At 37.7% G+C, this 18,190-nt stretch overlaps 4 protein-coding genes across 5 annotated transcripts; 3 read left to right on the forward strand and 1 right to left on the reverse strand.

The window, feature by feature from the left end:
- Nucleotides 1-3,629: 3,629 nt before the first annotated feature.
- LOC140811090 (uncharacterized) lies at nt 3,630-4,184 on the forward strand. Its single transcript, XM_073168964.1, has one exon. It carries the CDS (start codon nt 3,630-3,632, stop codon nt 4,182-4,184), a length of 555 nt encoding a protein of 184 aa, XP_073025065.1.
- A 757-nt stretch (nt 4,185-4,941) lies between these two features.
- LOC140811091 (uncharacterized) lies at nt 4,942-6,177 on the forward strand. The gene has a single exon (XM_073168965.1). It carries the CDS (start codon nt 4,942-4,944, stop codon nt 6,175-6,177), a length of 1,236 nt encoding a protein of 411 aa, XP_073025066.1.
- Nucleotides 6,178-9,566: 3,389 nt separating this feature from the next.
- Nucleotides 9,567-10,806, forward strand: LOC140812064 (uncharacterized). Its single transcript, XM_073170245.1, has one exon. The coding sequence runs from the start codon at nt 9,674-9,676 to the stop codon at nt 10,730-10,732; it is 1,059 nt and encodes a 352-aa protein (XP_073026346.1). The 5' UTR covers nt 9,567-9,673; the 3' UTR covers nt 10,733-10,806.
- Nucleotides 10,807-12,630: 1,824 nt separating this feature from the next.
- On the reverse strand, nt 12,631-16,609 carry LOC140812656 (pentatricopeptide repeat-containing protein At5g39710-like). 2 transcript variants are annotated; one of them, XR_012113711.1, is made up of 2 exons: nt 13,928-16,609; nt 12,631-12,990 (listed from the first exon to the last, which is right to left on the reverse strand). XR_012113711.1 is itself a non-coding variant. In XM_073170986.1 (1 exon), the coding sequence occupies exon 1, from the start codon at nt 16,569-16,571 to the stop codon at nt 14,250-14,252; it is 2,322 nt and encodes a 773-aa protein (XP_073027087.1). In that variant the 5' UTR covers nt 16,572-16,609; the 3' UTR covers nt 13,659-14,249. The 2 variants fall into 2 exon arrangements, 1 of the variants encoding a protein (XP_073027087.1); XM_073170986.1 differs by lacking the exon at nt 12,631-12,990 and having other exon boundaries at nt 13,659-16,609.
- Nucleotides 16,610-18,190: the final 1,581 nt, after the last annotated feature.

Genomic DNA, 18,190 nt, shown 5'->3' on the forward strand with positions numbered 1-18,190 from the left:
GAATGTAGTGAAACTAAAACATATATACATATCAGTATATAAAATACAAATCCTGTATTTCAACATTTATTCCAACTAGGGTTTAAACTAAAGTCAAGTGTTTAACCCTACATCTAGTCCAAGTCCGATGCCACCACTCTAATCACGATCTAGCTCTTCATCTCCTCGACCCTGGACCTGTCCCACCTGTTGTCAAGTACACATACAGACAAGACACAGTCGGATATACCGGTGAGAATATAATTCTCAGTATAAATCAATGAAATATGCAATCATATAAACAATATAAAGCATGTAATCAGGTAACATGAATATGTATCAAAATCTGAAACATAAACAATCTCAAATCAAACTGTCGACATCAATCATAATTCAGACTAGACTCAATCCTAGTCTAGGGATCCCGGTTTCCAGATGTTGGCATGCGTATATCGACTAACAGTGATAGAAAAGACTCCAGTTCTATCCACGCCGATATGGTATCGATCAACAGTAATAGAAAAGACTCCAGTTCTATTCACATCGATACGGTATCGATTACCAGTAATAGAGGAAGCTATTATTCTATTCACATCAATATAGTACCGATTAACAGTAATAGAAGCAACTCTAATTCTATCCACATCGATATGACATCGATTAACAGTAATAGAAGAGCTACTAATCTATCCACATCGATACAATACTGATTAACAGTAATAGAAAAAGCCACCATCCTATCCACATCGATAGCCAAACATCCAGTGACAGACTCTGGCACATCCGCCAATACACCATCTTATGACATCGTGCAATGTGCCCGTGGTGATCCCACCACTAACGGCACTTCTGTCATAAGATGACTCCTCTAATACCTGCTGTCTAAAATCAAGAGAACAAGTATACCAATCAACTCAATGCAAATATCAATGCAATAAAGTAAAGTATGTGATTTAGGGAAACCCAAGTCTAAACCGACTCAAGTCCATCTCCCAATACCACATTGACTTATACCTTTCGTTGCAGTCTCGGTTTCCCGCTCAGTCAAAGTCCTGAACTCAAAGCCTGTCTGGTACTGACAATATCAATAGTCTCATATCAATATACTAGTCAATTCCATAACAATCTTGATCAATCTGGATTTAATTCACAATTGACGGCATAACTGTACAATCTCAATATTCCCGTCAATACAACATCACTAGATAACAGTTACAATCCATAACCTATATCCCATTCAATCTATAATCAATCCATAATCCATATCTGTCCAATAGCAACTGATTATAATCAGAAAATCATAATAATTCCATAATCAGTCTATTTCTTAATCTGACTTCGATTCTACGATGTCTAACATGTCAAGAACATCATATATGAATCCTATTTAATTCTGACAACAGCATAATTTCCAAGCATGTCAAAACGTAGCAAAACTTACGTCAAAGTGTAGCCTACGTCGATAGGAACTCGGTACCGAAGGCGGATTATAATTCAGACGGACGGATATTTCACAGTAGAATTTTGAAATCAAAATCCCTCGGCTTCCAATTCTTTTTCTCTCCGATTTACAAATTCTGTATGTATACATATATATATTCGTGCATGCACTAGCTACGTGTCGCCTTAAAATTCCGCGCAAATCCTCTCGCGCATATGCGCGCATTGTCTTCGCGCATATGCGCGAGACCATGTCTCGGCGCGTGCTCCACACCTCACCTCGCGCATATGCGCGCACGCTATCGGCGCATATGCGCGGGGCCAATCGAAATTTAGGGGGGCTACTGTCCCCTTCGCGCATATGCGCGCCATCACTCGCGCATATGCGCGAACCCTTCTGTTCGATGCGCGCATGTGCGCGCATTGTCCGCGCATGTGCGTGCTGTTTCTTTTGCACATACACACACTTTTCACACATACGTGTATTTCGTGTCCCGATTAATCCTTTCATAATCATATCAAATTATCATTCAATAATTACGGATTAACAGGATTAAATTTCCGGGCATTACATAAAACTCATATATATATATATATATATATATATATATATATATATATATATATATGAGTTTTGATATGCAGAACATCTATCGTGCATATTTATGTGACACTAACTATTGGATATGTTGGAACATAGACAAATTACACATCCAATGTGTCAGTGTCACATCATCAGATGCACGATAATTATACAACATATCAAAACTATATGTGTATATGTTTTTGTTTCTGATTTTATTTTATAAAAACTTAATAATTTTAATATCTTATAAACACAAGTCAAAACTCGATCACGGCTGTTGAATTGAAAAATAACTTATGGATCTTAGTTAGAGTTTGAAAAAGTTGAAAAGAGGAAAAAGTAAATGAATATTCAACAATAAAGATTGGATAATATATATATATATATATATATATATATATATATATATATATATATATATATATATATATATATATATATATCACATGGATGATCGACATGTTTACTTTGAAATAATTCCAAAACCCTTGAAAAAAAAGGGATAGTCCTACCAAAATCTGACATACCCCTGCTAGTCAATCTTCTTATTTAAATACCATGTTTTTTTTTTTTTATAATAACTAGTATTTTAGCCTACAATTTGTGTGTTAATATTTATGATATAAATTTATATATTTAATTCTTACTTTTGACAATTTAAATTAAATTGAAAATATATAGATTACAAAAATATGTACATTAAAAAATAAAAAATAAATGATGAATTACATAAAAAAAATTTATTAATTTTTATTTTTTACTGTAAAAGAGTGAATCTTTTGTGAGACGGTCTCACGAATCTTTATCTGTGAGACGAGTCAACCCTACCAATATTCACAATAAAAAGTAATACTCTTAGCATAAAAAAAATATTTTAATGGATGACCCAAATAAGAAATCCGACTCACAAAATACGATCCATAAGACCATCTCATATAAGTTTTTGTCACTGTAAAATAGGAGAAGAAATTCAAAATTAATGAGGGTATTTTAGGTAAAGCAAAAAATGTTTCACCATCATCACTAAAATTAGTTATTTTGAAAGTCTCTCCCTTGATTCGTTATTAATATATTAGAAATCACATGTACTTGTTATGTGCTTATATAATCTTTGTTAATGTCTAGCATTTTTTGTGAGAGAATTTGGATTTTCATATTACTTTTTTCTTTTGTATTATTTAAATTGTTCCTTCTTTTATGGGGGTTCTCGGTTTTTTTTTTGTTTTTAGAATCAAGTTATTTGAGATTTCTATCTAAAAATATTTATTTAACTAATTAGAAAAATATATTGTCTATTTTTATGAGGAATTATCATTTATTTGGATAACTTATCAAATAAAAAATTAATAAATTAATTACAAATAAGAATGATAATTGAAATTTTTAAGTAGTCATACCGAGATAATTATTTTAAGATATTTCTCTTTATAATACATATATAAATTAACAGATGTTAAGTGCAAAGTTAGTATACATATTAACATTTAATATAATATAATTTTTTTATATAATATAAATATTTTTAAGAGCAACGTCCCTGTTCTATTAGGGTTGGCTCCCTGTTTCTACAGGCTTCATCCGCACGATTCAGGGATCTGTGCGTCGGCTTTGTTGTCCCTAATTTATGGATCCCGATGAGATATCACGGTTGGTTAACGATCTGAAATTATCTCATAATGACCCAAATGATACAGTCAATCTGGAAGAAGAAGATATCAAGATAGGGGAGGAGCGGTTATTACGTTGCTTGGTGGCAAAGGTACTCTCACCGAAGGCCATTAACAGAGACGCCTTCCGCCAACAGATGCCGAGAGTGCTTCAATCAGAAAAACGAATTATCATCGAAGCCACTGGTGACAATACGTTCGTTTTTGAATTTCTTTCATTACGTGATCGTGCTAGGGCACTCTCCGAGGGGCCATGGCATTTTTCGAGGAATCTGGTGAGATTTAAAGAACCTACGGGATGGAATAATCCAAGATCCATGATTTTTGATGAGATACCTATATCGGTACAACTTCATAATGTCCCTATAGCGCTCATGCATGAAGACTTGTTATTGAAACTGGGAGGGAAGATTGGTTCAGTAGTGGAGATAGATAAGGGAGAAAATGGGGCTTGTCTGGGGAGATTCGCCAGAATTAGAGTCCGCATTAATACTATGCAGCCGCTACGATAGTGTATCCGTATTAATGCAATGAGAGATGAGGAAGATTTATATATTCTACTGGTGTATGAGAGGCTCCCCGATTTCTGCTATGCATGTGGCCGGCTTGGCCACTCTCACAGGGAATGCGATGATTCAATGGCAGACAAGGTGAACCTTAACTTTGGTGCCTGGATGAGGTCTTTATCACACCTTGGAGGCGGTAGGGGCTCGAGGGGTCATGGGGCAATACCAGATACTTCACGGGGCGCAGGTACTGAACATGAAGGAACGAAGCAAGTGGAAAACCAGAATCTAATCTTAAGAGCAATAGGCGAAAATCTGTCTTTGCCTCGAGAGGAATACAGCCTGGAAACACACCAGATGGTTAGCTTAACTCCTCCAAATAACATGCAGAACATTGATATTGCTGATACTATGCAGGCTGCTCAGTATATGCCAAGGGTCGAACAGTCACCCAAGTATATTGCCTTTTCCGTGCCTGGCTCAGGGTCGAATGACTCAACAGTGATAGATGGAGGAGTAAACATGAGCTAATGTAACACTTCTGTTTCGAAACATTGGAAAAGAAGGGCTCGAGAGAAGGGGAGGGATGAACTGGAAGCTTCAGGCCTCAACACTCTATATCTGGAAATAAAAGGGCACCAGTGTACGATCCCTCAGCACAGGAGTACACTAGCCCTGTCAAGAAAAGGGTGAAGGATGGAGACGAGCACTTGAGTTCACTTGATAAAACGGTGGGTGTTGCTTCGCAACCCCACCGACAACCATGAGTATCATAATTTGGAATACTCGAGGGCTTGGGAACCCACGGGCATTCCGGGAATTGGGGCGACTTATCGCCGAAAAGAAACCCACTCTCTTATTTCTTAGTGAAACAAAAATGAGAGAGGTTCATTGTAGATATTGGAAAAATAAACTGGGATTCTCGGGTTGCTTTATGGTTGACTGTAGGGGAAGAAGTGGTGGCCTAGCACTGTTGTGGAAGGAGCCCTTCTCTGTGTTGGTTAAATCATACTCACATGGACATATTGATTGTCTAGTTCAAGAAAAAGATCGGGTATGGCGCTTCACAGGTTTCTATGGACAGCCTGAAACACATCTTCGTCACTTCTCTTGGGAGCTCTTGCATCGACTTCGGGGCTTAACAGAACTGAGAATGATGCCTTGGCTGGTAGGAGGAGATTTTAACGAAATATGCTTTGATAGTGAAAAGCTGGGCGGCAATAGAAGGGCTCCAACTCAAATGCAGGCTTTCAGGGATATCCTGGATATCTATGATTTGCAGGACCTTCACTGTCATGGGGAGTTCTTCACGTGGGTGAATAGAAGAGTTTCAAACAACTTGATATTTGAGAGACTGGATAGATATGTGGGGGACTTGAATTGGAGACTTCTTTTTCCATCAGCAAATGTGCATTCTTTGGAGTTCTTCCACTCTGATCATAGAACCATTTGCTTGAAATTACATGGTGAACAGGTACCGAATCAATTTATCCGAGGAAATAATGGTTTGAGCTTCAGGTTTGAGAAAGGTTGGCTACTGAATGAGGATTGTAGATTAGTGGTTGAAAATGGATGGAAAGCCAGTGATCCTACCCTCTCGCTTGGGGACCGTATGGAACACTGCAAAGTTGCTCTTCTTCAGTGGGATAAGAATAAAATACGACATACTCCCAGAATACTAAAAGCACAACGAGAAAAGCTGAATGGGCTGAGGACAAGTGACAATTGGCGATCTCATGAAGCCCAGATCAATGAGTTAGAAGAAGAAATTGAGGACCTTGCTTCTAAAGAGGAGATGTATTGGAGGCAGAGAAGCAGAATATCATGGCTTAAGGATGGCGACCGTAATACAAAGTTTTTTCATTCTAAAGCCTCTAACCGCCGAATTCAGAATACTATCACTGGGTTGATCTCAAGTCATGGCGACTGGTGCACGGAAAATAGAGAGATGTCGACAATTGTGCTGGACTATTTTGAATCTTTATTCACATCCACTTAACCTTCGGCCGAGTATATGGCGCCTGTTTTAGAAGTAGTGGAACCAAAAGTTGATGTCCATATGAATCAGTTTCTATGTGCTCCGTTTACTGATTTAGAGGTCAGACGTGCCTTATTTGACATGCATCCCGATAAAGCCCCTGGCCCAGATGGTCTCCCAGCCCTTTTCTTTCAGAAGTTCTGGGATATACTTGGTCCGGATGTTACTGTAGCTGTGTTAAGAGTCTTAAATGACGGTGCATCTTTACAAGAATGGAACAACACTCTTGTTACTCTTATTCCCAAAATTAAAGATCCACTACTCTTGAAGGATTTCAGACTGATCAGTCTCTGCAATGTGTGCTCTAAAATAGTTTCCAGAGCCATCACGAATCGATTCAGACCGATCCTTTCACAAATTGTTGGCACATCTCAGAGTGCTTTTATTCCGGGTCGCCTGATATCTGATAACATTATTGTGGGCTTTGAAATTTTACACTGGATGCGAAGCAGAAGTACTGGTCGTAGTGGTTATGCTGCCCTAAAATTAGACATGAGCAAGGCTTATGATCGGGTTGAATGGAATTTCCTGGAACAGATGATGACACGATTAGGATTTAATAACTACTGGATCGCTAAGGTAATGAATTGTGTAACTTCTGTTTCTTACTCCTTCAGAGTGAATCAAGAAATAGCTGGTCCCATCAAACCCAGTCGAGGTCTGAGACAGGGGGACCCACTATCTCCCTATCTATTTGTCTTGTGTGCGCATGGATTATCTAATCTCTTTGATGCTTATGAAGCCAGGGGTCTATTCCGAGGTGTTAAGATTGCGACTGCAAGCCCATCTGTATCTCACTTGTTTTTTGCTGATGATAGTCTGATGTTCTTCAGGGCTACCATGGAAGAAGGGGCAAGGGTCAAAGATTGCCTATCTACTTATGAGAAGGCGTCTGGACAACTTATAAATTATGATAAATCATCCCTCTCATTTAGTCCCAACACCAATCATTTGCTCATGGATACGATTAAGAACATCTTGACCATCCCTGTAGTTCACCAGCATGATCTTTATTTGGGACTACCTATAGTGTCGCTGAGGAGTAAAAGGCTTCAGTTTAAATATCTTGTAGAAAGGGTGGTGCGACGAATCCAAGGCTGGAGCAACAAGTATTTTTCGAAGGGAGGGAAACAGGTGCTAATCAAGTCTGTTTTACAAGCCATCCCCTCATATGCGATGTCTTGTTTCAGATTGCCTACTATGGTGTGCACAGATATTGAAAGAGAACTTGCAAACTTCTGGTGGGGAATAGATAATGGCCAGAGGAAATTACATTGGAGGTCATGGGATTTTCTATGCAACCCAAAGATCAGGGGTGGCCTTGGCTTCAGGAAATTAGTAGAGTTTAACCGAGCTTTACTTGCTAAACAGGTATGGCGCCTTCTTAGACACCCTGACTAACTAGCTGCCCGTGTGCTTAAAGGGAGATATTACCGTCATCAATCGGTGCTGAATGCAGGGCTAGGTAATAATCCCTCCTATATCTGGAGGTCGCTCCATTGGAGTAAGGATTTACTGGTGAGTGGCTTACTATGGAGAGTCGGGGATGGAAAATCAATACATATCTTTGACGATTCTTGGATCCCAACTATGCAGTCAAAAATCAGTCCATCATCTGTTCCGTGGGAGATTGCACCTACTGTGAATACCTTAATAAAGAATGGAGTGTGGGATGCAGAGCAAATTGAGGCTAAATTTAATCCATATGTTGCAGGAGAGATACTTAAGATACCTCTACCATCATCAGGAAAGAAGGACTCTCTATATTGGCGGTATGAAATGAAGGGTCAATACACAGTACGAGATGGCTGCCGTCTACAAAAGGGCTGTTCTCTACCCCGGAACATCAAGTGGGACATTCTCTGGACTCATGGTGGGCTTTCTTATGGAGTCTCTCTATCCAACCGAAAATACAACTGTTTTGGTGGAGCATATCTCATGATTGTATACCTACCAACCAGAACTTATTGCGGCACCATGTACCAGTTAATGAGTCTTGCAGTCTGTGTAATTACCCAATAGACTCAACATTCTGTAGTTTAATTTTCTGTCCCAGCCACTAAGCATCTTTGGAAGAACACCCCTTTTGAGCATGTTATAAGAAGGGCGCAACATACCAACACATTGGAAATCTGCTTTTGGTTGAAAGAAAATTTCTCTAAGCACGACTTTGAGGGGCTGGCGACTCATGTGTGGGCAATTTGGAAAGAAAGACAGAACTTCTTGCATGGGGATAGGAGGAAAGAGCTTGCCACCTGTATTACTTGGGCTTCTGCTATGCTAGCTGAATTTCGACGGGCTCGATTGAAAGAATTAATTACATGTACAAGCGAGAAGCGCAGCAGCGAAAGAATCTGGAAGCCGCCAAGTTCGGATTCCCTAATGCTTAATGTTGATGCAGCCGTGAACGAAGAGAGACATATGTACAGTGTTGGGGGCGTCGTTCGTGATTCTCAAGGCCGGTTGTTACTGGCATTTGGAAAACAAATTAATCAACCGCTTACAGTAGTTCACGGTGAACTCCTGGCCATCCGAGAAGGTATCAAGCTTTTGTATGAAAAAGGTTTCCAAAACGTCCATATCGCATCAGACTCTCTGTTGGCAGTGCAAGCAGTCACTACCAATCAGGAGGACCTTGGCTACACTGTTTTTTGCACGGCAGATATTATCGAACTTTTGACAACACCAGTGGTTTCTAGTATGGCTCATGTTCATAGATCGGCGAATAAAGTAGCACATCACATGGCCCAATTTGCTTTTTCTTCCCCGTCACCTGTTAATTGGGTGAATGGTGAATTTCCTTTTTGGTTAGTTCAGCTTGTAAAGGATGATTTTATGCAATAAATTTACCAGCTCTTCCCCTCAAAAAAAAAAAAAAAAAAACTTTTTTTTTTATCTACAACCTTTTTATATAAATTTTTCGTCCCAAAATTTTCAAAATCTGAGTTTATTTTCATAATTTTGGTTTTTTTTTTGGTCCAATTTCTTTGAAGTGTTTACGTGTTATCAAAAAATATTGAGACGAAATCCTAAAATACTAATATTACATTAAAAAATACTGTCGTTGATTGGAAATTATTGAATTGTCAGATCAAAATAATCGAAAATTAGAATTTAGTATAACAAAACCAAAAATTTAAAACATAATGAACCAAAATAAAAATAAAATAAGTTAGTGGTAACTTTTTTCCCATAATATAATATAAATAATGAATTTTCAGAAAAGATGGAAAATTAATAAATGGCCAGAGGATTGGTTGAAGTGTCCGTCAAGAAAATTAAATGTGAAGAATGAAAATTCCATATTACAAAAAAAAAAATTATATAAGCTAAAATTCAAGTCAAAAAACTGTCCCCCCTTCCTTCCCCTTTCCTGCCCCAGCATTTACATATAAACTCCATTTTCGATTCAGCAATCAATTCCTGTGATCTTCATCTACACACTGCAACAACAGAAATGGCGATGGAGATGATGAAACCACAGGCAAACATGGACTTCAAATTCGACAGCGCCTCCACTTCACCTTACATAAGTGCTCCTTCCAGCCCTCAACGTTTCGGCTCTTTTTTTTACAGTGCTCCCGCCAGCCCACGGGTCTACGCCGCCGAAGACGGCGGGGGTGTTTCTGTGCCGTTTGACTGGGAAGAAAAGCCCGGGATTCGTAAGAGTAAAGAAGATCAGATCAGTACTGCCGCTTCTTCGAACTATGGCGATGCTGAACAAGATTTGGAGGAGATAGATTTTGAGTTTGATTTCAGTGGGAATCTGGAGAGGCTCTCTCTGTCGGCGGATGAGCTTTTCGATGGAGGCAAGATTAAGCCGTTGAAGCCACCTCCAAGATTTCATTACGAACAAAACCACAAGCCCACCCCGGATTCGCCGAAATCTCCCAAGAAAATGTTCAGACAACCATTCTCTCCACGCCAGAGGAAGAAAGATTCAGACCTGGGCCCATTTGCAGCAGCCCTGGAAGAGACACGGAAGCAAAAGTTTCATGAAAGTAATTACACAAGAGGAAGGGAAAGATCCAACAATTCTTCAAATTCGTCACAATCCAGGCATAAAGCGACAAGATCCTTGTCTCCTTTCAGAGTTTCTGATCTGTTATTTGATCCCGAATTCAACCAGGAACCAACAGAAAATCCCTCTTCAGCTTCCGCTTTTTCTTCATTTTGGCACAAGAAATGGAAGATCAAAGACCTTTTACTGTTCAGAAGCGCATCAGAAAGCCACGCAACAGACAAAGAACAGATGAGGAAGTTTTCTGTATTGAAGAAAACTGATTCCATCGATGTTAAGAATTCGAGTTTCAGGTCTACAGATAGCAGCAGCGGATCAGTTTCCAGGAGAAGAAAATCAGGCCCTCCAATTTCAGCTCATGAGTTGCATTACACAGTAAATAGAGCTGTTTCAGAGGAAATGAAGAAAAAAACTTTCTTGCCTTACAAACAAGGATTATTGGGTTGTTTAGGATTTCAGCCATCTCTATTCTCATCAGATTCCAAGAAATTTTAGAATAAGCACAATTTTCATCAATAAAAATTGTAAATTTCATGCTCAAAATTTGCAAATATATTTTAATTACGTAATTCAGTTTGTTTAATTGTTAATTTGTTCGTAAATGCACACGATGTGTTTTAAATAAAGATATGTTATAATTAATAATGTTTTTTTTTACAAAAAAAATCTGTTCAGCCATTGATGTAGACAAAGTTTGATTTTATAATACTAATTTTCAAAACTTTGAACGGGGCAACTGATAGTTGAGTGAGTTTCATGTGAAACCGTCTCACGAATTTTAATCTCTGAAACGGATCAACCATACCGATATTAACAATAGAAAATAATATTTTTAGCATAAAAAGTAATAAATTTTCATGGATGACTTAAATAAACATTTGTCTCACAAAATACGACCCGTGAAACCGTCTCAAATAAGTTTTTGTCCTGATCGTTACAATGTTTTCATTATTCCCAATTATTTAATTAATTTTTTTATACAAATGTTTACTCATCATTCTCACGTAATTATATAACATATTTTAAAATAAACTTGTGATATTTCATTTTCACGTATTTATGGGACACTTGATGAGAAAATAGTAAACATATAATATAACTGGATTATTGGTCCCTCTTTTGTAATATTTTATTATATGTGTATAGGGTGAGTCTCATGTTAGACCGTCTCACGGATCTTAATCTGTGAAATGGGTCAACTCTACCCATATTCACAATAAAAAGTAATACTTTTATTATAAAAAGTATTATACTAATACTTTTTATGGGTGACCCAAATAAGAGATCCGTCTCACAAATACGACCCGTGAGACCGTCTCACACAAGTTTTTGCCATATACATAATACCCCGACCAATTGTGATGATTATTATAATTAAAAGTAGCTCTTTTGTGAGACGATGTCTCGAATATTTATCTGTGAGACGTGTCAATTCTATTGATATTCACAATAAAAAGTAATACTCTTAGCATAAAAAATAATAATTTTTCATGGTGACCTAAATAAGAGATCTGTCTCACAAAATACGACCCGTAAAACCGTCTCACACAAATTTTTGCCAAAAAACTATACGTAACTTATATTCTTTCTTTTTAGAAAAATAAATTTTACATACTTTAAAACAAATGTAAGCTAATACAGTACTTTTCAATGTAGACAGGTGGAGCCAAGAATCTAATGCAATTACCTTTAAGATCATCATAAAATGCCTTTATTTTTTTTTTATAAAAGGTAAAATTTAAATGAAACCCTGTGATTTTGCCACCCTTTTGTCTACTTTCTTTTAGTTTATTATTCGAATGTAACTGTTAAACGAAGGATGCAGAGATTCCATTATTCTAAAATGGTGGATGTAATCATTAAAATCAGTTGTTGGGTTTTATTATAAAGTGACATTAATTAACTAAAATATTTATCTGTAATCAAATTAAATATCATGGAGGGAAATTTTTTTTGAGGGAAATTGAATATCACACATGAGTAGAGACATAATAATTTTAGGAATGATTAACGAGGCCGGGTCAACCCGAAACCTGTCTGGAACTACCCGGTTATGAAAAAGTAGAGACGTTAATTTTCCTCACGGAGAAAACCCGAAATCCGAAAAACAGGAATGAAGATGGGTATGGAAGTTTGGACTTCCCAATATACTGATCTCCATTCAAATTTAAAAATAAAGCATTCTTAATATTAGTTACAAGTTAGTCTAGGACCTATATAAAATTTCCACAAACGCCATCATAGAGGAATGCATAAAATATAAAATTACTGATAACATAGGATCAAGATTTTCATAATTGAGATTTATACTTCAGTTTTACAAGAAAGAGAGAAAGGAGCAAAGAGAATTTAAATTAATTGTTTTGCTTGCTACATCAATTAAATGAGTGCCAAATTGTCTGATAATCTTTATTCTGAATACTATCTTTTTAAAAATACACTACTTCAATTCATTTATCATTCAATTGTAAAACATTTTCCAAAACTACAAACAAAATATCTTATGTATGTGTATGACATGTGACTGGTTCCGCTGGTTATTATTAGGGTGGAGCCCCTGAAAGTGGAGGGTAGTAGACCAGACCAGGTTACACTCTGACAGAGAAGAAATAAATGGCAGGCAGTCTCAACCTTATTAAGATCTTGTTTGAAAGAAGGACCCAGATCAGTGTGAACACTTTGACATTGCATGAGCAGCTTAGCTGACACAAAAGTAATCAATAGCACAGCGCCAGTAACAGATTATGTATGTGCTGCATCAAGAAAATGTTTATCAGGCTTACCCACCAAAAAAAAAAAACATTTGTCAGGCAGTCCTACATATTTTACCTTATTTCAACCAAGGATGAAGACTGCACACGAATAAGATCTCCCCATATATTGAAAGATCCATTTGTTTATAAATGACTCAGAAAACATAAGAAGCCTGACACCAAGTACTACCCTGACAATTGCCCCAATGATCCATGTTTTGCGACGTTATTAATATTATGTATGTGTTGTGATAGATACACGGTTAGAGTAAGACTTTTATGGTAAATCAAATGGTGTCATCATTACAGATGGGGAAGGGGAAAGGAAACCGTAGCCGAATTTCTTGAAATGTTAAGTCAAAAAGGCGAAACCCAAACGAGAAAAAGTTTTTATTATTGCTGAGATGTGGATGCACAATGATTACTGATTAACCAACCCTTTTAAAGAACCTGGAATATATTTACCCTTTCTTGGGGCGGGGCGTAAATTTGAATTTTCAACAGTAGCGATCACGAACTTAATTCGAGTTTAGACGAGTTTCACAAGATTCAAATCCTATGGTAGAAGATTCTATGGTAGAAGAGTAAAGAAAGTTCGGTGATTGTCTGTATGAATACAGCCAATAATTGAAGCCAAGAAATGAACACAATACCATTGGACAATCCACTGATCATCGAACAGGATTAACAATAATTCTTATGCAATGGCAACAGTAATAACCACCGACAGAGTGCAATTACACATACGGAAAGATTGAGGATTCCCTCACAACTAGAGGTGGAAAAGTCTCCATTTGAGTGTCTCTGGGAGCTCAGTAATGACTAAGAGCTCAATTTACTTATATTTGCCGAGAGAAAAACGTAATCTTTCTCACATAAGAATAACATAATTCCTGATTATAGCAAATGGATTTCTCACTATTTATTTATAACTTACAACAGTAGAACGGTGCAAGCAGACATCCGAGAGTTGAACAGCTACTTAGTGAATCGTGAACAGTTTGAGTGCCCTCACCAGCAAGATAGAGCAAACTGATAACTGATATCCTAAAAAACGATATCCATCGTCCTTGCAGCATCGTAACATGCTGAATAAAGAATGGCAAATGTCTAATGGACCTCTTCCATCTGCCCAATTCATTAGGACACTCATTTCAGAGTTACAGTCCAGAAATTCCATATGTGAAATTTCCGATATACCATGGGTGTTTCACATCGGAGTTCCATGCAAACACTGGTCATAAAAGTTATCCACAAGTTTAAAAACTTCTTACTGCAATGGGAAGAAGCCCACTCTTAGCCATCTCTGTGAGAATGTTAAAAACGGCATCCATGTTACCTTCTTTGAAATTCATCTCAACGAGGAATTTAGCCGGTTCACCATCAGTGATCCTACAGCTCCTCAATAAATCTTGTAGTATTTCACTCAGCTCTTTGTTCATCCCTGCTTTGTGTAGTTCTCTTATTATAGAAATAACAGAAACCACATGGGGAACGAGTCCTTGATGAACCATTTCCCTGTAGAGATTGATTGCTTTCTGCAAGTTCCCATGTCTACAATGACCATGAATTAGAACATTATAAACTGCTTCACTAGGCTTGTGGTTTTTCTGAAGCATTTCTCGAAAAACTTGATCCGCTTCTTTCATCAGACCTTTCATACAGAATACTTTGATAAGAGCTACCCCACTTTGAAATTCAATATTACTACAACTTTCAATCAAGAAATCGTAAGTCAAGTCATAAGGAACAGATTGCTCATAGAACAACTTGAAGAGAAGCCGCTTGGCTTCCTTGCTGCGAGCCTCTTTGTTTAGCCCGTTTATTAACACACTGTAGGTAACAACATCGGGAAAAAACCCCTTGGAGATCATTTCATCATGGAGACGAATTGCACTACCAATATCATCTTCATGACAAAAAGCATTTATAAGAGTAGTGTATGTACATTTGTCAGGTAGCAGACCGGTTTTCCACATTTCTTGAAATAATTCAAAAGCTTCGGTTAATCTCGAGACCCCACAAAGTCCTTGGATCAAAGATGAAAAAGTAATGGCATCTGGTAAGATTTCCTTCTCGATCATCTCCTCTTTCATCTGAAATGCCTTGTACAAATCCGAATTTCGACAAAAACCAGATATGATGGTGCTGTAACTTACAACATCCGGATTTATTCCTTTCACAGTCATTTCTTGGATCAACTGCAAACCATCTTCGATGCTACCGGATACACAATGCCCATTGATCAACGCATTATATGTCACGACAGAAGGTGAAAAGCCCCTACTAATCATTTCACTTAGAAGTCTATAAGCTTCATCCATGAACCCTTGTTGTGAGAAACCATCAATCAAAGTCGTATATGTTTTCTCATTCGGGCTAATTCCCCTGACCCGCATCTGATCAAGAAACTCCATGGCTCGCTGCAAGTTTCTTGCTTTACATACACTATTTATCAAAGCAGTATAAGTCACCACATTGGGAGACAACCCATTCCTCACCATCTCCGCATGCAAAAAAAGAGCTTCATGAATATTTCCCTCCTTACAATATCCATTAATAAGAGTGTTATAAGTCACTTCATCAGGAAGCAAACCTTTGCTCCTCATGTCTGCAAAAACCTTACCAGTCTCCTTCATTCTCCCCGCACGACACAACCCATTCAGTATGACATTATACGTAATCACGTTTGGCTCCAAATTTTTCTGCCACATCAAATTCAATAATCTATAGGCCTCGTCGATATTCCCTATTTTACAGTATGCATCCATCAAAGTATTATATGTGACCACATTCGGTAAACAACCCTTCTTCTCCATCTCCTCGAGTAAATCAAACCCTTTATCGATGTGTTTATTAGCACATGTCCCTCTAATCAATATGTTGTAAGTAAAAACATTTGGAGAAATGCCACTTTCCACCATACCACGATACACATTCCCAGCTAACTCTACATGTCCGTGAGCTGAACTACGAATTACTGCCTCTAGAATAGAGTTATATGACAGTACACTAGGCATGAACCCGTGACATTTAGCTAAATTTACAAAATTCAAAGCTCTGTCGATCATTTTCAAGCTAGAAAACGCTTTTACCATCAAATCAAACACACCGGAGCTCGAGTTGCACGCCTGGTATGTGTCCTTCAGGCATGAAAACAGTAAATCTCCATCCAAGTAATCGGGAAAAGCTACAGAAATCTCCTCCGCGAGGGCTTGAGCTTTCTTATAGAGCTTGAAGCGGGTAAGGATGTGAATGGCGAGACAATGACATTGCAGGTCATTGATGAAGAAGGGGAATTTACAAGCCCAATCGATAAATTTTAGTATCACGATTGAGTCGTTCTGCGATTGGATTAGTAAGTAGGAGGCGGACTGAGGAGTAAATTGGGATGTTAAAGGGTCGAGATGGAACAGGTCGTGCCGTTTGAGAAAGGCTATGGCTTTATCGACGAGGAGAGTATCCGGTGGAGAGGAGAAAAGGGAAGGTGGTCGCGATGGTGTTGACGGAGTCGGAGGCGGCGGTGGCGGCCGGAGAGGTAACGTGTGAAGGACTCGTAGTGGGAGTCTACGCAGGGGCATTTCGGGAAAATCCTCGGAAATAATCGATTGAAAGCGGTACAAAAGTAATAATCTTTATAAAAAAAACAAAAAATAATATTTTTTCATGGATGATCCAAATAACATATTCGTCTCATAAGATACGATTGTGAGATCGTCTCATACAATTTTTTATCTAATATTAATTAATTTAAAGATCTTTCCCTAAGATATTACTAAACAGCAAATGAATAGCCACAACAAAACCGAACAGATGCATGAAATCTTAAATTTCCCCTTCCACTATTGAAGCAAAAGTTGATGATTGAAATCTAAAAAATATAACATAAACGAATGAAGAAAAAGTTACTTCCGACTGAATTTAGATATTTTAATTTAAACAAAAACTTGTAGGAGACGATTTCACGGATCGTATTTTGTGAAACAGATATTTTATTTAGATCATCTATTAAAAAATATTAATTTTTACGCTAAAAATATTATTTTTTAAGAATTGATTCGTCTCATAGATAAAGATTCGTGAGACCGTATCACAAAACATCCTCTTTAATTTAAGTTTCACCATTTGCATGGGTTAGTAAAATAAATTTTGAGGCTGAATTATTACAAGTTTCGCAATCTCTTGTGATACATGTATTACATGAGAAGCCCATTAATATTACATTGGGCAAGATCGTAACATTTAGCAAAGAAGAATGTTACACAACGGGAAAATCAAAAGCTTACTCAAAGTGGAAAATAACTAAATTAGCAGCTCAAATTATACATGTAACTGCAGAGCATGTAAATTTTCGTGGCTTCGAAGGTAAATTGTGGCGCCTCAAACCTCGCCACGTAATCATACAACATGTGACGTCATATGCATAAAAATTTTCTTTTCGACGATGTAATAATATAATGCATATACGACAAAATAATGCAATCACCACACTATCTACGTCAGTGTAGCAGAAACAATATAATAAATACACACATACAACTCAAATAAGACAATAAGCTATAATGTCTCTATCTACTATCAACTACAGGACTGTTTGACTAGACACACCTGGTCCTTCACCACTATCATGTCTCACGCATAGTCCTGTAACCTGCCCAACAGAAACAGCTCCCAAAGGGTGAGCATATACAACAATCATCATCGTAATACATAACAGTGATATTAACAACATAAGATATAACTGAAATGATAACAGAAATACCCCATTTGCCGTTTCTGGACAATCAGCCATCAACAACCTCAACATCATCACAATGCAACAACATCGACGATACGTCGCATCCCAACACCGGCGACAGCAATATCGTCGAACGAACAACAACATCAACGATACGTCGCACCCCAACTCCGGCGACAGCAATATCGTCGAACGAACAACAACATCGACGATACGTCGCACCCCAACACCGACGACAGCAATATCGTCGAACGAATAACATCCACGATACGTCGCACCCCAACTCCGACGACAGCAATATCGTTGAACGAACAACCTCAACGTGACAACATCAACGAGCGTCTCCAAACAACGATAGTCAACAATATCAACAATAATAAACAACAACAAATATAATATCAAATCACCCAATTCCGGTGATTTATCATCGTTCAACGCAATAGTATTCATCAATACTAAACA

This window comes from Primulina eburnea, chromosome 14, assembly GCF_022965805.1.
Source record: "Primulina eburnea isolate SZY01 chromosome 14, ASM2296580v1, whole genome shotgun sequence".
Classification (NCBI taxonomy): Eukaryota; Viridiplantae; Streptophyta; class Magnoliopsida; order Lamiales; family Gesneriaceae; genus Primulina; species Primulina eburnea.

What these genes read in the sequence shown, in the direction of transcription:
- LOC140811090 (XM_073168964.1), top strand. Translation starts at nt 3,630, where the DNA reads ATGGATCCCGATGAGATATCACGGTTGGTTAACGATCTGAAATTATCT.
- LOC140811091 (XM_073168965.1), top strand. Translation starts at nt 4,942, where the DNA reads ATGAGTATCATAATTTGGAATACTCGAGGGCTTGGGAACCCACGGGCA.
- LOC140812064 (XM_073170245.1), top strand. Translation starts at nt 9,674, where the DNA reads ATGGCGATGGAGATGATGAAACCACAGGCAAACATGGACTTCAAATTC.
- LOC140812656 (XM_073170986.1), bottom strand. Translation starts at nt 16,571, where the DNA reads ATGCCCCTGCGTAGACTCCCACTACGAGTCCTTCACACGTTACCTCTC.